At 37.6% G+C, this 18,412-nt stretch overlaps 2 protein-coding genes and 1 pseudogene across 2 annotated transcripts in view; all 3 read right to left on the bottom strand.

Annotated features, from left to right (window-relative positions):
• The window catches only part of LOC115225439 (early growth response protein 1-like), a 424,836-nt gene that overhangs the window by 184,088 nt on the left and 222,336 nt on the right, over window positions 1-18,412 (bottom strand). The gene's annotated exons all lie outside the window — the stretch shown is intronic.
• Window positions 1-18,412, bottom strand: part of LOC115225462 (zinc finger protein 208-like) — a 524,237-nt gene that overhangs the window by 152,461 nt on the left and 353,364 nt on the right. The window contains exon 5 of the mRNA XM_029796419.2: window positions 17,731-17,761. Within this exon, the coding sequence (XP_029652279.2) occupies window positions 17,731-17,761 (31 nt within the window). The remainder of the gene's footprint in view (window positions 1-17,730; window positions 17,762-18,412) is intronic.
• The window catches only part of LOC115225040, a 336,418-nt pseudogene that overhangs the window by 76,643 nt on the left and 241,363 nt on the right, over window positions 1-18,412 (bottom strand).

Consider the following 18,412-nt stretch of genomic DNA (forward strand, 5'->3'; position numbering starts at 1 on the left):
TGAATGCGCTTGTGTTTATTGAAGTTACCACTTTCAATGAATGATTTACCACAAACGTCACAATGAAATGGTTTCTCTCCTGGATGAACACGTTTATGGACAGTCAAGACACTATTACAAGAAAAGGATTTACCACAGATATGACAAGGGTATGGATTCTTTCCTGTATGAACACTTTTGTGACAAGTTAAAACGCTATTTCGAGAAAACGATTTACCACAAATATCACACTGAAATGGTTTTTCCCCAGTATGAATACGTTCGTGACGAATCAAATGGCTACTCAAAGAGAATGATTTACCGCAGACATCACAAGAATATGGCTTCTCTCCTGTATGAACACTTTTGTGACAAGTTAAAATGCTATTTCGAGAAAATGATTTACCACAGATATCACAGTGATGAGGTTTTCCCTCAGTGTGAATACGTAAGTGATAAGTCAACTGACTATTATAAAAGAATGATTTACCGCAGACATCACAAGAATATGGATTCTCCCCTGTATGAACACTTTTGTGACAAGTTAAAATGCTATTTCGAGAGAATAATTTACCACAGATATCACAATGATATGGCTTTTCTCCTGTATGAATACGTTTGTGATGAGTCAAATTACTTATTTGAGAGAATGTTTTACCACAAATATCACAATGATATGGCTTCTCGCCTGCATGTGTAAGTTTGTGGTTAGTCAAGGAACCAGTTTGAGAGAATGATTTACCACAGATATCACATTCATATGGCTTCTCACCTGTATGTGTACGTTTGTGTACAGTCAAGGAACCACATTGAGAGAATGATTTACCACAAATATTACAGCGATATGGTTTCTCTACTGCATCAGGGTTTTTGCGTTTAGTTAAACGATTCATTATCAGAGAATAATTTATCGTACATGCAACAATGAAAGTGTCTTTTAAATTCCTATGAATATGTTTTATGTAAAGAGGTTGATGTATTGATGAATGCTCCTTATAAATATATCGTCTTCCTTTAGTTGATGAAAGTTGATAAAAACATCAGAGGCACATCTGAATGAAGTAATTTCTTTGACGTCAACAAGGTGGGAAATTCTGAAATAAGAAAAGAAGCAGTTGAGATAAAGAGTATAAGATAAATGATATAGTAATTCAACATTGCAAATCTTACATCAACACCGTCATCCATTAATTATCCGAGTCCGCACCCCACACACACCCATCAAACAAAATAGTATACTAGGTGTAAAATAATGTATGGTAAACGAATATGAAGAAAAAAAATTTTCGCTGACGAACAGGGAATCGGTGAGAGGACTTGGAACATTCCCGATGTGAATTTTCCGAGTCCTCTCCCCACCCCCCGTTCGCCAGCAGGCATATTTTTTCTATATTCGTTTATTACACGTTATTTTACACTTTTTTTTTCCTTTTTGTGACCGGGTGTCGAAGTGGGGTAACTGGAACGCGCGAATTATCTCTTTTCATTTCGTTTACTACACGTTATTTTACACCCGTTACACTATTTCTTCCCTCATTTTTGTGACCGGGTGTCGAAGTGGAGTTGCTGGATCACGTGAATTATCCGAGTCCGTACACCATCCACCTCCGTCAAAAAATTGAAAAAAATATATAAGGCAATCCAAAGGTATATGTCCCGTTAGTGGCTTTGTTTACATTTCTGGAGATAACAGAAACCCTAACCCCCCATATATATATATATATATATATATATATATATATATATATATATATATATATATATATGTATATATATATATATATATATATGTAAAAAACACTTTCTTGAAATGTATCCGGTATTTCCGGGCCGTATACCGAAGTTACGCCAAAAATAGTGTAAAATAATGTGTAGTAAACGAATATACAGAAAAAAAGTTTTCGTCGACGAACGGGGAATCGGTGAGAGGACTTGGAACATTCCCGAATCCTATCCCCGGACCCTCGTTCACCAGCGCGCACTTTTTCCCCTTTCATATTCGTTTTTTTCTGCACCTATTGCATTACTTTCCTTTTTTTTCTGTTTTGCTCGCGTCAAAGGCTTTACTTTGACAGAAATCTGTAGTTATACCATCATCATTCCTATAATTAAAGTAACCTTCAAGCAAATACGTCTCCACTTACCGTTTTATCAGTGTCTAATTAACAACAGGACAATGTTAATTAATGAGGTATTCTTCAATCGATTTCCCCTCATTTTACTAATTAACTGCGCCGATTTACTCTCATTTCATAAAATAACTGGCTTTATATCACACGTAACCGTCGGTCTTAGGATTTCATAAACAACAGATCAACATTTCAGTTTGGAAATTATTAATTAAGACGAGCAAATTATATTTTCCTAATGTTATGGTTCTGCTTCGAAACACTGTCACACCGAGAGGTTCACATAATTCTATTATTTTACATTGTTATTAGTAATATTATTAACGTCAATGTTTGCCGACTTACCGTATTCAGATATTAACAACGACTAATTAACTGCTAATTAATCACCGTGATTAATATTTTCGAGGTTGAAGTGCTGAAGAGGTTATTTCCCTTTAAACGATTGTATTTCATCAATTCTCCAATAGATGGCGATGCTGACTGGCTACATTTGTCTCGTTTCATCACTTATTCAAGGTACCGAGAGGTCAGTGTGGCCATGCTGGAGCACCGCCTTTAGTAGAGAAATTTGACCCCAGGCCTTATTCTTTGTAAGCCTAGTACTTATTCTACCAGTGTCTTTTGTCGAACCGCGAAGTTTACTCTTTTACTTGTTTCAGTCATTTGACTGTGACGACGCTGGGGCACTACCTTTAGTCAAGCAAATCGACCCCAGGACTTATTCTTTGTAAGCCTAGGACTTATTCTATCGGTGTCTTTTGCCGAACCGCTAGATTACAGGGACGTAAACACACCAGCATCAGTTGTCAAGCGATGTTGGTGAGGACAAACACATACATATATATATACGTTGGGATTCTTTCAGTTTCCGTGTATCAAATCCACTCACAAAGCTTTGATCAACCTGAGGCTATAGTAGAAGACTATAGCAGTGGGACTGAACCCGGAACCATGTAGTTTGTAAGCAAGCTACTCACCACACAGCCACTCCTAGGCCTAGATATAGATTAACAAAACAAACACAAAATGTTTGGTCTAATTTTTTATTCGTTATTCTTTATTAACAAATTTCTCGAAATCTAACTGCAGACATTTTCATTAATTAAGTTATATCAGAGTCAATATTTTTACAGATGACGGGAAAAAACAAGTCTTTTAGCAAAAAAAATGAACTCAATTACGGAGATGTACTTGCATAGCAAGTGACCTGATCTGAGATCGTGTGCTGGAACGAAAACAATTGCAGCATGGAAGTTGTTTCTAAGCCATTTAAGAAACACACAAAAAGCGTTAGATTCACTTCAACATTTAATTTTAATTTATCAAAATATTTTCATCGCTTTGAGACTGCGACCTGCTCACTGACAAAACTCCATTCCGACATTGATTCACTTAGACTTGTGTGTGAATACCTGTGGCTTTTTGGGGAGAATAGTTTACCACTAATGTCACACTGACATTAGCTTCTCTACTGTATGAATGCCTTGATGTAAAGTTAAGTCAGGTCTATGAGAGAATGATGTACCACAGACATAACCATGATATAGCTTCTCTCTCAAATGAACATGTTCATATATTGTTAAAACACCATTTTCAGAAAATGAATCACCAAAGGTAGTTATGGCTTCTCTCCAGGATGTGTCTGTTTGTCTCGTCAAGGAATTCATTTGAGAGAATGATTTACCAGATATCACAGTGATATGGTTTCTCCCTTGTCTGAGTACATTTGTGACAAGTTAAAACGATATTTTCAGAAAATGATTAACCACAAATATCACAATGATATGGCTTCTCTCCCATATGAATAACTTTCTGAATTGTTAAACACTATTTTCAGAAACTAATTTAGCAGAGATATCACAGTGATATGGTTTTTCCCCCAGTATGAATCTGTTTCTAATTACACAAATGATTATAACAAAAGAATAATTTACTACAGATATCAAAACGCTATGGTTTCTCTCCTGTATGAATAAGTTTGTGACTAGTTAACCCTTTTGTTACCAAACCGCCCCAAAAAAATTTTGGTTAATATGACCAAACCACCCAAAGCCGCCTGAATTTAGCTATTCATATTTAAATGAGAATATCAGAGCAAATCTCTTTAGTACATTCGTGAAAACACGTGTTATATTTCGTAAACAGTTTATCTACAGTTTTGTACAATAATCGAAGTGTAATTTAATTCTGTGAATTTTGGGAGATTTTTTTCCGAAATTTGTTCCTATTGTTTTCAAAATTTGTAATTCTGACAAAAAATGGATACGAATTTCATTATATCAAGCAGCGAGTCAGAATTCGAAGGATTTTCTACTGAAGACCTTCATAAATCTAACTCTATGACTGAAAAAAAAAAGCATGTGGTATTTGATAATGAATCTGATGTTTCATTTTCCAAAAATGAAAACAGTGAATCCGAGAGCTCCGACAGCGATAAAGAAAATGAATTGGCACCTGAATGGAGTGAAAATTTAAAAACTGTTTCTTTCAGTGATTTTTCTGAAGAAACTGGACCAAGCTACAGACTTTCCCAGAAGAGTAAAGCCTTAGACTATTTCTTTTTACTTTTTCGAATGAGCCTATTTGAAATCATTACGGCGGAAACAAACTGTTACGCTAAACGTAAACAAAACGAAAGAAAGGATAGTTAGTGGTTTCCCATAACCTGAAATGAAATTAAGACTATTTTACCATAAATATTATTATGGGTATCAGAAAGTTACCCAGAATAACAAATTCTATTGTAAAATTTTGTTGTATACCCAATTGAATATTAGCTAATAACCCATTTTCTATAGCGATGTTTGAACAAAATTTTAATAAATTTATATTTTGTTGAATTTACCTGTATCTACCTGCAATTAGAGTCGCTTTGTGACAAAAATTATAGTATAGAATTGGTTGAGAACATTTCATTAAATTATCTTCCAAAATTCACGTTAATATATTGATAAATAAAAAAGTTATAGTTGTTTAATGAAACCAGACTAAATTTATGATTATGTTAGAAATTAATTGAAACACATATCAATTAATTGAAGCACAAATCAATCAAATCAAATCAAACCAAATCAAAATAGATGAACATCAATGGAATTTGTATCCTTGTGGTACCAGTGCCAGTGGCACATAAGAAAACCATCCGAGCGTGACCGTAGCCAGTACCGCATCGACTGGCCTCCGTGCTGAGGGCACGTAACAAACACCATCCGAGCGTGGCCGTTCGCCAGCCTCGTCTGGCACCTGTGTCGGTGGCACATAAAAACACCATCCGAGCATGGCCGTCGCCAGCCTCGTCTGGCACCTGTGTCGGTGGCACATAAAAACACCATCCGAGCATGGCCGTCTGCCAGCCTCGTCTGGCACCTGTGTCGGTGGCACATAAAAACACCATCCGAGCATGGCCGTCTGCCAGCCTCGCCTGGCACATAAAATCACCCACTACACTCTCGGAGTGGTTGGCGTTAGGAAGGGCATCCAGCTGTAGAAACACTGCCAGATCTGACTGGCCTGGTGCAGCCTTCGAGCTTGCAAGACCCCAGTTGAACCGTCCAACCCATGCTAGCATGAAAGTGGACGTTAAACGATGATGATGACATAAGGGGTGTATTTTGGTCAGAAATATAGTAACGAAAGGGTTAAACACTATTTCCTGAAAATTATTTACTCTGGGTTGGCAATGAATATACTGAAGAATACAGGGTGGGAGTCCACCAAGGATCAGTCCTCAGACCCTTGTCATTCATCATAGTCCACCAGAAAATGTGTTCGTTTCTGTTTATCAATTCATGCCTTGAGAGGATTTAAACACAGAAATATGTATATGTATATACTAGCAGTATAGCCTGGCCTTGCTTGGGTGTGTTTTTTAGTTGTGCTTAAAACAGCGGACTTTGATGTCGCATTAACAAAGTTTTGACACAGTTTCAACCTATGAACTAAAGTATCATGGCGATGCTCGACTTTGCTCTGAATGTGCTGCAAATGTGTAATGCCGACTTCACTAGTTGGTTAATATTCCTTGTGACTAGTTAAATGGCTATTTCTAAAAAATGTTTTACCACAGATATCACAGTGATGAGGTTTTCCCTTAGTGTGAATACGTAAGTGATAAGTCAACTGACTATTATACAAGAAGGATTTACCACAGATTTCACGATGGTATGGTTTTCCCCCCAGTATGAATACTTTTGTGACAAATCAAATTACTTCTTTGAGAGAATGATTTACCACAAATATCACACTGATATGGCTTTTCTCCTGTATGTGTACGTTTGTGTTTAGTCAAGGTACTGCTGTCAGAGAATGATTTACCACAAATATCACAATGATATGGCTTTTCTCCTGTATGAATACGTTTGTGCTGAGTAAAATTACTCCTTTGAGTGAATGATTTACCACAAATATCACACTGATATGGCTTTTCTCTTGTATGTGTACATTTGTGATTAGTCAAGGTACTACTGTAAGAGAATGATTTACGACAGATATCACAATGATATGGCTTTTCTCCTGTATGAATACGTTTGTGCTGAGTCAAATTACTCCTTTGAGAGACTGATTTACCACAAATATCACAATGATATGGCTTCTCGCCTTCATGTGTAAGTTTGTGTACAGTCAAGTCCCCACTTCGAGGGAATGATTTATCACAGATATCACAATGATATGGCTTCTCACCTGTATGAATACGTTTGTGTACAGTCACCTCCCCACTTCGAGAGAATGATTTATCACAGATATCACAATGATATGGCTTTTCTCCTGTATGAATACGTTTGTGCTGAGTCAAACTACTCCTTTGAGAGAATGATTTACCACAAATATCACAATGATATGGCTTCTCTCCTGTATGAATACGTTTGTGCTGAGTCAAACTACTCCTTTGAGAGAATGATTTACCACAAATATCACAATCATATGGCTTCTCCCCTGCATGTGTAAGTTTGTGTTTAGTCAAGTTACCACTTTGAGAGAATGGTTTACCACAAATATTACAGCGATATGGTTTCTCTACTGCATCAGGGTTTTTGCGTTTAGTTAAACGATTCATTATCAGAGAATAATTTATCGTACATGCAACAATTAAAGTGTCTTTTAAATTCCTATGAATATGTTTTATATAAAGAGGTTGATGTATTGATGAATGCTCCTTATAAATATATCATCTTCCTTTAGTCAATAAAAGTTGATAAAAACATCAGAGGCACATCTGAATGAAGTAATTTCTTTGAGATCAACAAGTTGGGATATTCTGAAATAAGAAAAGAAGCAGTAAGATAAAGAGTATAAGATAAATGATATAGTAATTCAACATTGCAAATCTTACATCAACACTGTCATCCATTAATTATCCGAGTACGCACCCCACTTACACCCATAAAAAAAAAATAGTGTAATAGGTGTAAAATAATGTATGGTAAACAAATATGAAGAAAAAAATTTTCGCCGACGAACAGGGAATCGGTGAGAGGACTTGGAACATTCCCGATGTGAATTTTCCGAGTCCTCTCCCCCACCCCCCGTTCGCCAGCAGGCATATTTTTTCCATATTCGTTTATTACACGTTATTTTACACCCGTTACACTATTTTTTCCCTCGTTTCGGTGACCGGGTGTCGAAGTGGAGTTGATGGATCGCGTGAATTATCCGAGTCCGTACACCATCCACCTCCGTCAAAAAATTGAAAAAAAAAAATAGGGCGATCCCTCGGGATATGTCCAGTAAGTGGTTTTGTTTACATTTCTGGAGATAACAGAAACCCTTTTGTCCCACCTCTAACCCAAACCCTAACCCCCCATATATACATACATACATATATATATATATATATATATATATGCAAAAAAACACTTTCTTGAAATGTATCCGGTATTTCCGGGCCGTATACCGAAGTTACGCCAAAAATGATGTAAAATAATGTGTAGTAAACGAATATACAGAAAAAAAATTTTCGTCGACGAACGGGGAATCGGTGAGAGGACTTGGAACATTCCCGATGTGAATTTTCCGAATCCTATCCCCGGACCCTCGTTCACCAGCGCGCACTTTTTCCCCTTTCATATTCGTTTTTTTCTGCACCTATTGCATTACTTCCTTTTTTTTTTGTTTTACTCGCGTCAAAGACTTTAGTTTGACAGAAATCTGTAGTTATACCATCATCATTCCTATAATTAAAATAACCTTAAAGAAAATCCGTCTCCACTTACCGTTTTATCAGTGTCTAATTAACAACAGGACAATGTTAATTAATGTGGTGTCCTTCAATCGGTTTCCCCCTCATTTTACTAATTATCTGCGCCGCTTTACCCTCCTTTCATAAAATAACTGGCTTTATATCACACGTAACCGTCGGTCTTAGGATTTCATAAACAACAGATCAACATTTCAGTTTGGAAATTATTAATTAAGATTTGGAAATTATTAATTAAGACGAGCAAATTATATTTTCCTAATGTTATGGTTCTGCTTCGAAACACTGTCACACCGAGAGGTTCACATAATTCTATTATTTTACATTGTTATTAGTAATATTATTAAAGTCAATGTTTGCCGACTTACCGTATTCAGATATTAACAACGACTAATTAACTGCTAATTAATCACCGTGATTAATATTTTCGATGCTTCGCGGTTCAAGTGTTGAAAAGGTTATTTCCCCTTACACGATTGTATTTCATCAATTCTCCAGTAGATGGCTCTGCTGACTGACTACGATTGTCCCGTTTCATGAATAACTTCAGGTACAGAGAGGTCAGTGTCTCTTTGACTGTGGCCATGCTGAGGCACTACCTTTAGTCGAGCAAATCGACCCCAGGACTTATTCTTTGTAAGCCTAGTACTTATTCTACCAGTGTCTTTTGTCGAACTTCTAACTTACGGGGAAGTGAACCCACCAGCACCGATTGTCATGCGATGGTGGGGGGACAAACACATACATACATATATCACACAGGATTCTTTCAGTTTCCGTCCACCAAAAACACTCAGAAAGCTTTGGTTGGCCTGAGGTTATAGTAGAAGACACTTGCCCAAGGTGACACGCAGTGGGACTGAACCCGGAACCATGTAGTTCGTAAGCAAGCTATTCACCACACAGCCACTCCTAATCCTAGATATAGATTAACAAAACAAACACAAAATGTTTAGTCTAATTTTTTATTAGTTATTCTTTATTAACAAATTCCTCAAAGTCCAACTGCTGGCATTTTCATTAATTAAGTTATATCAGAGTCAATATTTTTACAGATGACGGGGGGAAAAACAAGTCTTTTAGCAGGAAAAATGTACTGAATTACAGAGATGTACTTGCATAGCAAGTGACCTGATCTGAGATCGTTTGTTGGAACGAAAACAATTGCAGCGTGGAAGGTGTTTCTAAGCCATTTAAGAAACACACAAAAACCGTTAGATTCACTTCAACATTTAAATTTAATTTATCAAAATATTTTCGTCGCTTTGAGACCGAGACCTGTTCACCAACAAAACTCCATTCCGACATTGATTCACTTACGCTCTCTGGCTATCTATCTGCGGCTTTATATAGCTATGGTAAGACGTCACCTGGAATTTCATCACCAGTCTAGAACCCCTATCTTGCCCAGGATATCAATTGTCTGGAAGCTGTTCAGCGACGTGCAACCAAAGGAATATCCTCCATCAGGCATTTGCCATATTCTGAACACCTTACTTCCCTGGGCATTGACACATTGAAACTCTGACGTCTGGCAGCTGACTTGGCAGACACCAATAAAATTATCAACCATCTTACAAACAATAGCTCTGAGTACCTTTTCAAACAACACTGTCTAACACCCATGGACATATTTACAAAGTCAGAAAACAGCACAGCTCTTATGACTTTAGGAAACATTTTTTCATGCTGAGAGTTGCTGAAGCATGGAACAAACTGCAGGCATCAGTTGTTAGTTGTCGGAGCACTGCATCCTTCAAAACTTCCATGCTTCCTGAGATTCGCCAACACTACACCTGATTTTCTCCCCTCCATACACACGCAAGCATGTATCTGACTCATACACTGTTCGCTTCCCAGTAATTTGTACGTTACTGCTTATGCTTTATACACACTTTTTGACAAGTTGTGGGGCACCTGAGCACTGTATACAACAATTTCATTATTATTAATATTATTATTACACTTGTGTGTGAATACCTGTGGCTTTTGGGGGGAGAATAGTTTACCACTGATGTCACACTAACATAGCTTCTCTCCTGTATGAATGCCTTGATGTACAGTTAAGTCAGGTCTATGAGAGAATGATGTACCACAGACATAACCATGATATAGCTTCTCTCTCGTATAAACATGTTCATATATTGTTAAAACACCATTATCAGAAAATTAATTACCAAAGGTAGTTATGGCTTCTCTCCTGAATGTGTCAGATCTTTTCGGTTTGAACGAGTTTCTTCTAGCGGTGTCATATGAAAATGTCACCCATAATTATGACCCTAGTATCGATCTATTGCATTTCAATGTGTTTTAGGGTTTGGGTTAGAGTTAGGGGTGATGGGAAGTGTAACTTTTTTCCTTCAGAAATGTAAATAAACCCAATCTGTTTCTTAAACGAGGGACGTATTCATACGGCACGGAATGTTTTCACCTCAATAGACGTCAGTGATTAGTACGAATTGAAGAAAAAAACAACAAATATCTTACAAACAATAGAATTTTCTCAATAAAGCTACGAGAAAGAGATGTTTTATAAACATATTCTACCAGTATATGATGTTTAAAAGTGTTTAGTTACGTGGAAATTATTTTAAAAACTACCATTCAAACCGAAAAGATCCGAATGTCTCTGTTTGTCTTGTCAAGGAATTCATTTGAGAGAATGATTTACCAGATATCACAGTGATATGGTTTGTCTTGTATGAGAACATTTGTGACAAGTTAGAACGATATTTTCCGAAAATGATTAACCACAAATATCACAATGATAAGGCTTCTCTCCCATATGAATATCTTTCTGAATTGTTAAAGCACTATTTTCAGAAACTAATTTACTAATTTTCAAACACAAAGACTTTAGAATTATTGCATACAAAGTTTACTGATTGAAACATTTAAAAATGCTACTGAAACACAAGAAAAGCAGAGGTTTGAGGGGTCACCGGGGAAAATACAGCTCACCTGACCCCTTTACCTATGAAGTTCATGCCTTAGGGGCTTCAGATACTTCCCATGGAAACTTGGGGTAGTGTTATACAGCAAGTATAGCTCACACAGTCATTTTATATACTGGAAATATACGATAGATCTACGAGAGAAAGATTTAGCAGAGATATCACAACGACAGTTTCTGTCTAATATGGACATGTTCGTGTATAGTTAAAATACCATTTCCCCCAAAATAATTACCACAGGTATTGGAATGTCATGGCTTCTCTCTTGTATGTACCAACTTGTGTTTAGTTAAGGTACTTCTGTAAGAGAATGATTTACCACAATTATCACACTGAAATGGTTTTTCCCCAGTATGAATACGTTTGTGACGAATCAAATGGCTACTTGAAGAGAATGATTTGCCACAAATATCACAACGATATGGCTTCTCTCCTGTATGTGTAAGTTTGTGTTTATTCAAGTCCCCACTTTGAGAGAATGATTTATCACAGATATCACAATGATATGGCTTTTCTCCAGTATGAATACGTTTGTGACAAGTTAATTGACTTCTTGTTGAGAATGATTTACCACAAATATCACAACGATATGGCTTCTCTCCTGTATGTGTAAGTTTGTGTTTAGTCAAGGCACCACTTTGAGAGAATGATTTACCACAGATATTACAGCGATTTGGTTTCTCTACTGCATCAGAGTTTTTGTGTTTAGTTAAACGATTCATCATCAGAGAATAATTTATCGAACATACAACAATGAAAGTGTCTTTTAAATTCCTATGAATATGTTTTATATAAAGAGGTTGATGTATTGATGAATGCTCCTTATAAATATATCGTCTTCCTGTAGTCAATAAAAGTTGATAAAAACATCAAAGGCACGTCTGAATGAAGTAATTTCTTTTATGTCAACAGGATGTAATATTCTGAAACAGGAAAAAAGAGCCAGTGAGATAAAGAGGATAGTTAAAAGATACAGTGATTCAACGTTGGAAATATTTTTTCAAACTCTTTGTACAAGGCCCAAAATTCTTGGGGACGGACGGAGATAGTCAATCACATCGACCACAGTACCCAACTGGTACTTAATTTATCGGACCCGTAAAAGATATACATATATAGGCGCAGGAGTGGCTGTGTGGTAAGTAGCCTACTTACCAACCACACGGTTCCGGGTTCAGTCCCACTGCGTGGCATCTTGGGCATATGTTTTCTACTATAGCCTCGGGCCGACCAAAGCCTTGTTAGGGGATTTGGTAGATGGAAACTGAAAGAAGCCTGTCGTATATATATATATATATATATATATATATATATATATGTATATATATATATGTGTTTGTGTGTCTATGTTTGTCCCTCCAACAACGCTTGACAACCGATGCTGGTATGTTTACGTCCCCGTTATTTAGCGGTTTGGCAAAAGAGACCGATAGAATAAATACTAGGCTTTCAAAGAATATTTCCTGGGGGGTCGATTTGCTCGACTAAAAGGCGGTGCTCCAGCATGGCCACTGTCAAATGACTGAAACAAGTAAAAATATATACATATATATTTATATATAATATACACGTATAATATATATATGTATATTTAAAGTGCAAACCACTTGGTGGTCAGCTGTATGCTAGAAGTAGATCACCTACGATCAATCTACAAAGAAAAGAATGTTCTCCAGAAGAAAATTCAGCGGACACCAGAACAAAATGCGGGCAAGACAGATGAAAATTAAATAAAAAACCAGAATTATATATATATATATATACATACACACGCACACTCACATATACATACACACACATACATACGGAAATATATATATATATATATACACGTGTATATATACATATACATACACCCATATATATATATACGTATGTATGCATATGTATATATGATTGTGTCTAGTTAAATTGCTATTTCTAAAAAATGTTTTACCACAGATATCACAGTGATATGGTTTTTTAAACTTGAAATATTCAAAGTCAGTCGAACCAATTCTACTATATGGCTCAGAAACCTGGACGTTATCAAAGAAGCTTGAGAGGCGGTTGGATGGAACCTACACTCGCCTCCTTATGAGAGCTCAAAATCTCTCGTGGAGGCGCCATCCAACCAAAGTACAAATATATGGGAAACTACCACCTGTGTCATCTCTTGTGAAAGGTAGGAGAGTCCAGTTTGCTGGACATTGTTGTAGAGCTGAAAAAGAAGTAATTTCTACTCTTCTCCTCTTGAAGCCATCTACTCGTAATACCAGAGGGCGCACACTCTCCTACCCTGATATAATCTCCAGGGATACAGGCATCCAGCAAAAGGACCTCCGTAATGCCATGATGGACCGTGAAGTCTGGCGTAGCATGGTAAATTCTATTGTCTCAACCACGGTCGAACAATGATAATGATGATGTATATAGGCATTCCTTCGTTTTAGCTCGACAAAACCAAAACACAAGAATGTTTTTTATGAAATTCATAAAATTCTTTGTATATCCCCTCCTTTTCTCCCCTTTAGTGGGTTTTTAAAAAAACATGGACTAGCGATGCATAAACTTAGATTCTGTTTTCTGCTTGGAAATTTGCAGATTCTACATACACAAATGAAGCAGGTAAGAACAAATATGCAAGGCTTTCTGCTGGCATAATTTCGTTATGTCTATATTCCACACATACATAAGAACAGAACAGGCACACACGCACAGATACAGAGACGCATACACACACTGATTTCAAAAATTCCGGGTTCCCTTTAAACGACATTCCGCTCGCATCAAAGATTGCTGGCCCTGGGTCAAAGTTGAAAATCCGATCCTACAACGACTACCCAGCAAAGTAAATAAAACGCAAAATAATTTTTTTTTACACGAGTAAATAAAACACAAAAAACACAAAGTAAGGATCGACTAGTCACGACTATTTAGCGCGGATGCGCGCCCTGGGATCACTCTTCTTAAGTAGTGCCCAGGCTCTTACAGTTCAAATTCCATTGAGGTCCCCTTTGCCCTTTCTCATTTCGGAATTGATCAAAAAAAAGCAGTAGAGCACCCGAGTCCATGACACAGACTCACGCCTACCCGCCAAATTTCAGACCGTGGGTCTAAAGTACAAAATATTATTCTCATCGTCATTTTATTAACCCAGAAAATATTGAAAGTCGAAGACGACCTCGGCGGTAAGTCCTGACTTCAAAAGACGGCCGAGGTCGACCTTGTCCCTTTTTCCATTCAAGGAATTCTGGGTTCCCTTTAAACAACATTCTGCTCGAATCAAAGATTGCTGACCCCGGGTCAAAGTTCAAAATCATTCCTATAATTAATATAACCTTAAAGCAAAGGTAAAATTAACTGCGTAGCTTTACCCTCCTTTCATAAAATAACTGGCTTTATATCACACGTAACCGTCGGTCTTAGGATTTCATAAACAACAGATCAATATTTCAGTTTGGAAAGTATTAAAACTGGATTTGCTACTTGCATTTCTAAGGTATCCTAAAAGCACTTGAAGCTTTAAAGTTGTTGGCTTTTGCTGTGTGCTCCATTTGTTTGTAGCTAGCCATTTTTTGGGTGTTCTTACATAGGGATGTGTCTTGATCCTGATGATGATTCTGTGATGTACTTCAACGGCTTCTGATGTCAGATGAGGTGCTTTGTGAAGGTCTTTGATAAAAGACCACTGAGGTAATCATCATTTTATTAAACTATACTCTTTTACTTGTTTCAGTCCTTTGACTGTGGCCATGCTGGAGCACCGCCTTTAGTCGAGTAAATCGACCCCAGGACTTATTCCTTGTAAGCCTAGTACTTATTCTATCGGTGTATTTTGTCGAACCGCTAAGTTTACTCTTTTACTTCTTTCAGCCATTTGACTGTGACCATGCTGGAGCACCGCCTTTAGTCTAGCAAATCGACCCTAGGCCTTATTCTTTGTAAGCCTAATACTTATTCTATCAGTGTCTTTTGCCGAACCGCTAAGTTTAATCTTTTACTTGTTTCAGTCCTTTGACTGTGGCCATGCTGGGGCACAACCTTTAGTCGAGCAAATCGACCCAGGGACTTATTCTTTGTAAGCCCAGTACTTATTCTATTGGTCTCTTTTGCCGAACCGCTAAGTGACGGTGACATAAACACACCAGCATCAGTTGTCAAGCAATGCTAGGGGGACAAACACAGACACACAAACACTTACATATATATATATATATACGACAGGTTTCTTTCAGTTTCCATCTACCAAATCCACTCACAAGGCTTTGGTCGGCCCGAGACTATAGCAGAAGACACTTACCGAAGGTGCCACGCAGTGGGACTGAACCCGAAACATTTGGTTGGTTAGCAAGCTACTTACCACACAGCCACTCCTGCGCCTAAACTATGCCAATAAAGCTAAAATCTCCATTGTTTGATTGGCTTTTAAAATATTGTGAATTACATAGATATATATACTCTTTACTCTTTTACTTGTTTCAGTCATTTGACTGCGGCCATGCTGGAGCACCGCCTTTAGTCAAGCAAATCGACCCCAGGAATTATTCTTTGTAAGCATAGTATTTATTCCATCGGTCTCGTTTGCTGAACCGCTAAGTTACGGGGACAGAAACACACCAGCATCAGTTGTAAAGTGATGTTGCAGGGACAGATACAGACACACATTATACCATGGCCATTTGCTAGCCTCGTCTGGCACCTGTGCTGGTGGCATGTAAAAAGCACACACTACACTCATGGAGTGGTTGGCATTAGGAAGGGCATCCAGCTGTAGAAACATTGCCAGATCAGACTGGGCCTGGTGCAGCCTTCTGGCTTCCCAGACCCCAGTTGAATCGTCCAACCCATGCTAGCATGGAAAGCGGATGCTAAATGATGATGATGATGATGATATGATGGGCTTCTTCTCAGTTTCCGTCTGCCAAATCCACTCACAAGGCTTTGGTTGGCCTGAAGCTATAGTAGAAGACACTTGCCCAAGGTGCCAAGCAGTGGGACTGAACCCGGAACCATGTGGTTGGTAAACAAGCTACTTACCACACAGCAACGCCTGCGCCTATATATGTATGTTTCTGTAATAAGTCTATTTAGTATACATGACACCTTTAGCAAATATTATTAAACACCTACCTATTTGTGTAATCAAATAAATTACTAAAGAGTGGAAGAGAAACAGGTGCAAAACATTTGAACACAGTCCTAGCAATAGTCTTATGAAGAAAGACAAAATTCACAAATTAAAGAAAATACTAGCAGTGTACTTTAGAAAAACAATTTTAATATATTACAATATAATATTATACAAGTACATGAACATCGAAATAAATATCAATGGAAATAGTAGTTGTGATACCTATGCCGGTGGCACGTAAAAAGCACCATCCGAATGTGGCCAATGCCAGCGCCGCCTTGACTGGCTTCTGTGCCAGTGGCACGTTAAAAGCACCAACCGATCATGGCTGATGCTAGCGCCACCTTGACTGGCTTCTGTGCCGGTAGCACATTAAGAGTACCAACCGAACGTGGCCGCTGCCAGATTCCCCTGGCAACTGTGCCGGTGGCACCCACTAAAAAAAGCACCCACCGTAAAAAGCACCCACTACACTCACGGAGTGGTTGGCGTTAGGAAAGGCATCTAGCTGTAGAAACACTGCCAGATCAGACTGGACCTGGTACAGCCTCCTGGCTTCCCAGACCCCGGTCGAACCGTCCAACCCATGCTAGCATGGAAAACGGACGTTCAACGATGAAGATGATGACAGCAGAAGAAAATTTGTAAATCCATTTCAAGTAAATGGTGTTATTATAGATTACTTGACACCATGCTAGCTCTTGTAAAATAACCGACGCCTAAGTGATGTCACTATGGTGTTTACACCAGCCAGGTACGTTTAATGTTTATTATAGTTGGTAATTTACAATACCTGGCAACTTTTTGAGAAGAACTGGATAATTTTCAAACAACAAAGACTTTAGAATTATTGCATACAAAGTTTACTGATTGAAACATTTAAAAATGCTATTGAAACACAAGAAAAGCAGAGGTTTGAGGGGTCACTGGAGAAAGTACAGGTCACCCGACTCCTTTACCTATGAAGTTCATGCCTTAGGGGCTTCAGATACTTCCCATGGAAATTTGGGGTAGTGTTATACAGCAAGTATAGCTCACATAGTCATTTTATATACTGGAAATATACGATAGATCTACGAGAGAAAGATTTAGCAGAAATATCACAATGACAGTTTCTGTCTAATATGGACATGTTCAAGTATACTTAAAATACCATTTCCCAAAAATAATTACCACAGGTATTGGAATGTCATGGCTTCTCTCTTGTATGTGACAACTTGTGTTTAGTTAAGTTACCACTTTGAGAGAATGATTTACCGCAGACATCACAATCAAATGGCTTCTCTCCTGTATGAACAGGTTTGTGTCTAGTTAAATCGCTATTTCTAAAAAATGTTTTACCACAGATATCACAGTGATATGGTTTTTCCCCAGTATGAATATGTTTGTGTTGAATCAAGTGGCTATTTCGAGAGAATGATTTACCACAAACGTCACAATGAAATGGTTTCTCTCCTGTATGAACACGTTTATGTTTAGTCAAGTCACTATTACGAGAAAATGATTTACCACAGATTTCACAAGGGTATGGCTTCTCACCTGTATGTGTATTTTTATGTTTATTCAAGTCCCCACTTCGAGAGAATGATTTATCACAGACATCACAATCATATGGTTTTTCTCCAGTATGAATACGTTTGTGACAAATCAAATTACTACTTTGAGAGAATGATTCACCACAGATATCACAACGATATGGAGTCTCTCCAGTATGAATACGTTTGTGACAAGTTAAACTGCTATTTCGAGAAAACGATTTACCACAAATATCACACTGAAATGGTTTTGCCCCAGTATGAATACGTTTGTGACATATCAAATGGCTACTTGAAGTGAATGATTTACCACAAATATCACACTGAAATGGTTTTTCCCCAGTATGAATACGTTTGTGAGGAATCAAATTACTACTTTCAGAGAATGATTTACCACAAATAAAACAACGATATGGCTTTTCTCCTGTATGAATACGTTTGTGACAAGTTAATTGACTTCCTGTAGAGAGTGATTTACCACAGATATCACAATGATATGGCTTTTC

This window comes from Octopus sinensis, linkage group LG27 (genome assembly GCF_006345805.1).
Source record: "Octopus sinensis linkage group LG27, ASM634580v1, whole genome shotgun sequence".
Classification (NCBI taxonomy): Eukaryota; Metazoa; Mollusca; class Cephalopoda; order Octopoda; family Octopodidae; genus Octopus; species Octopus sinensis.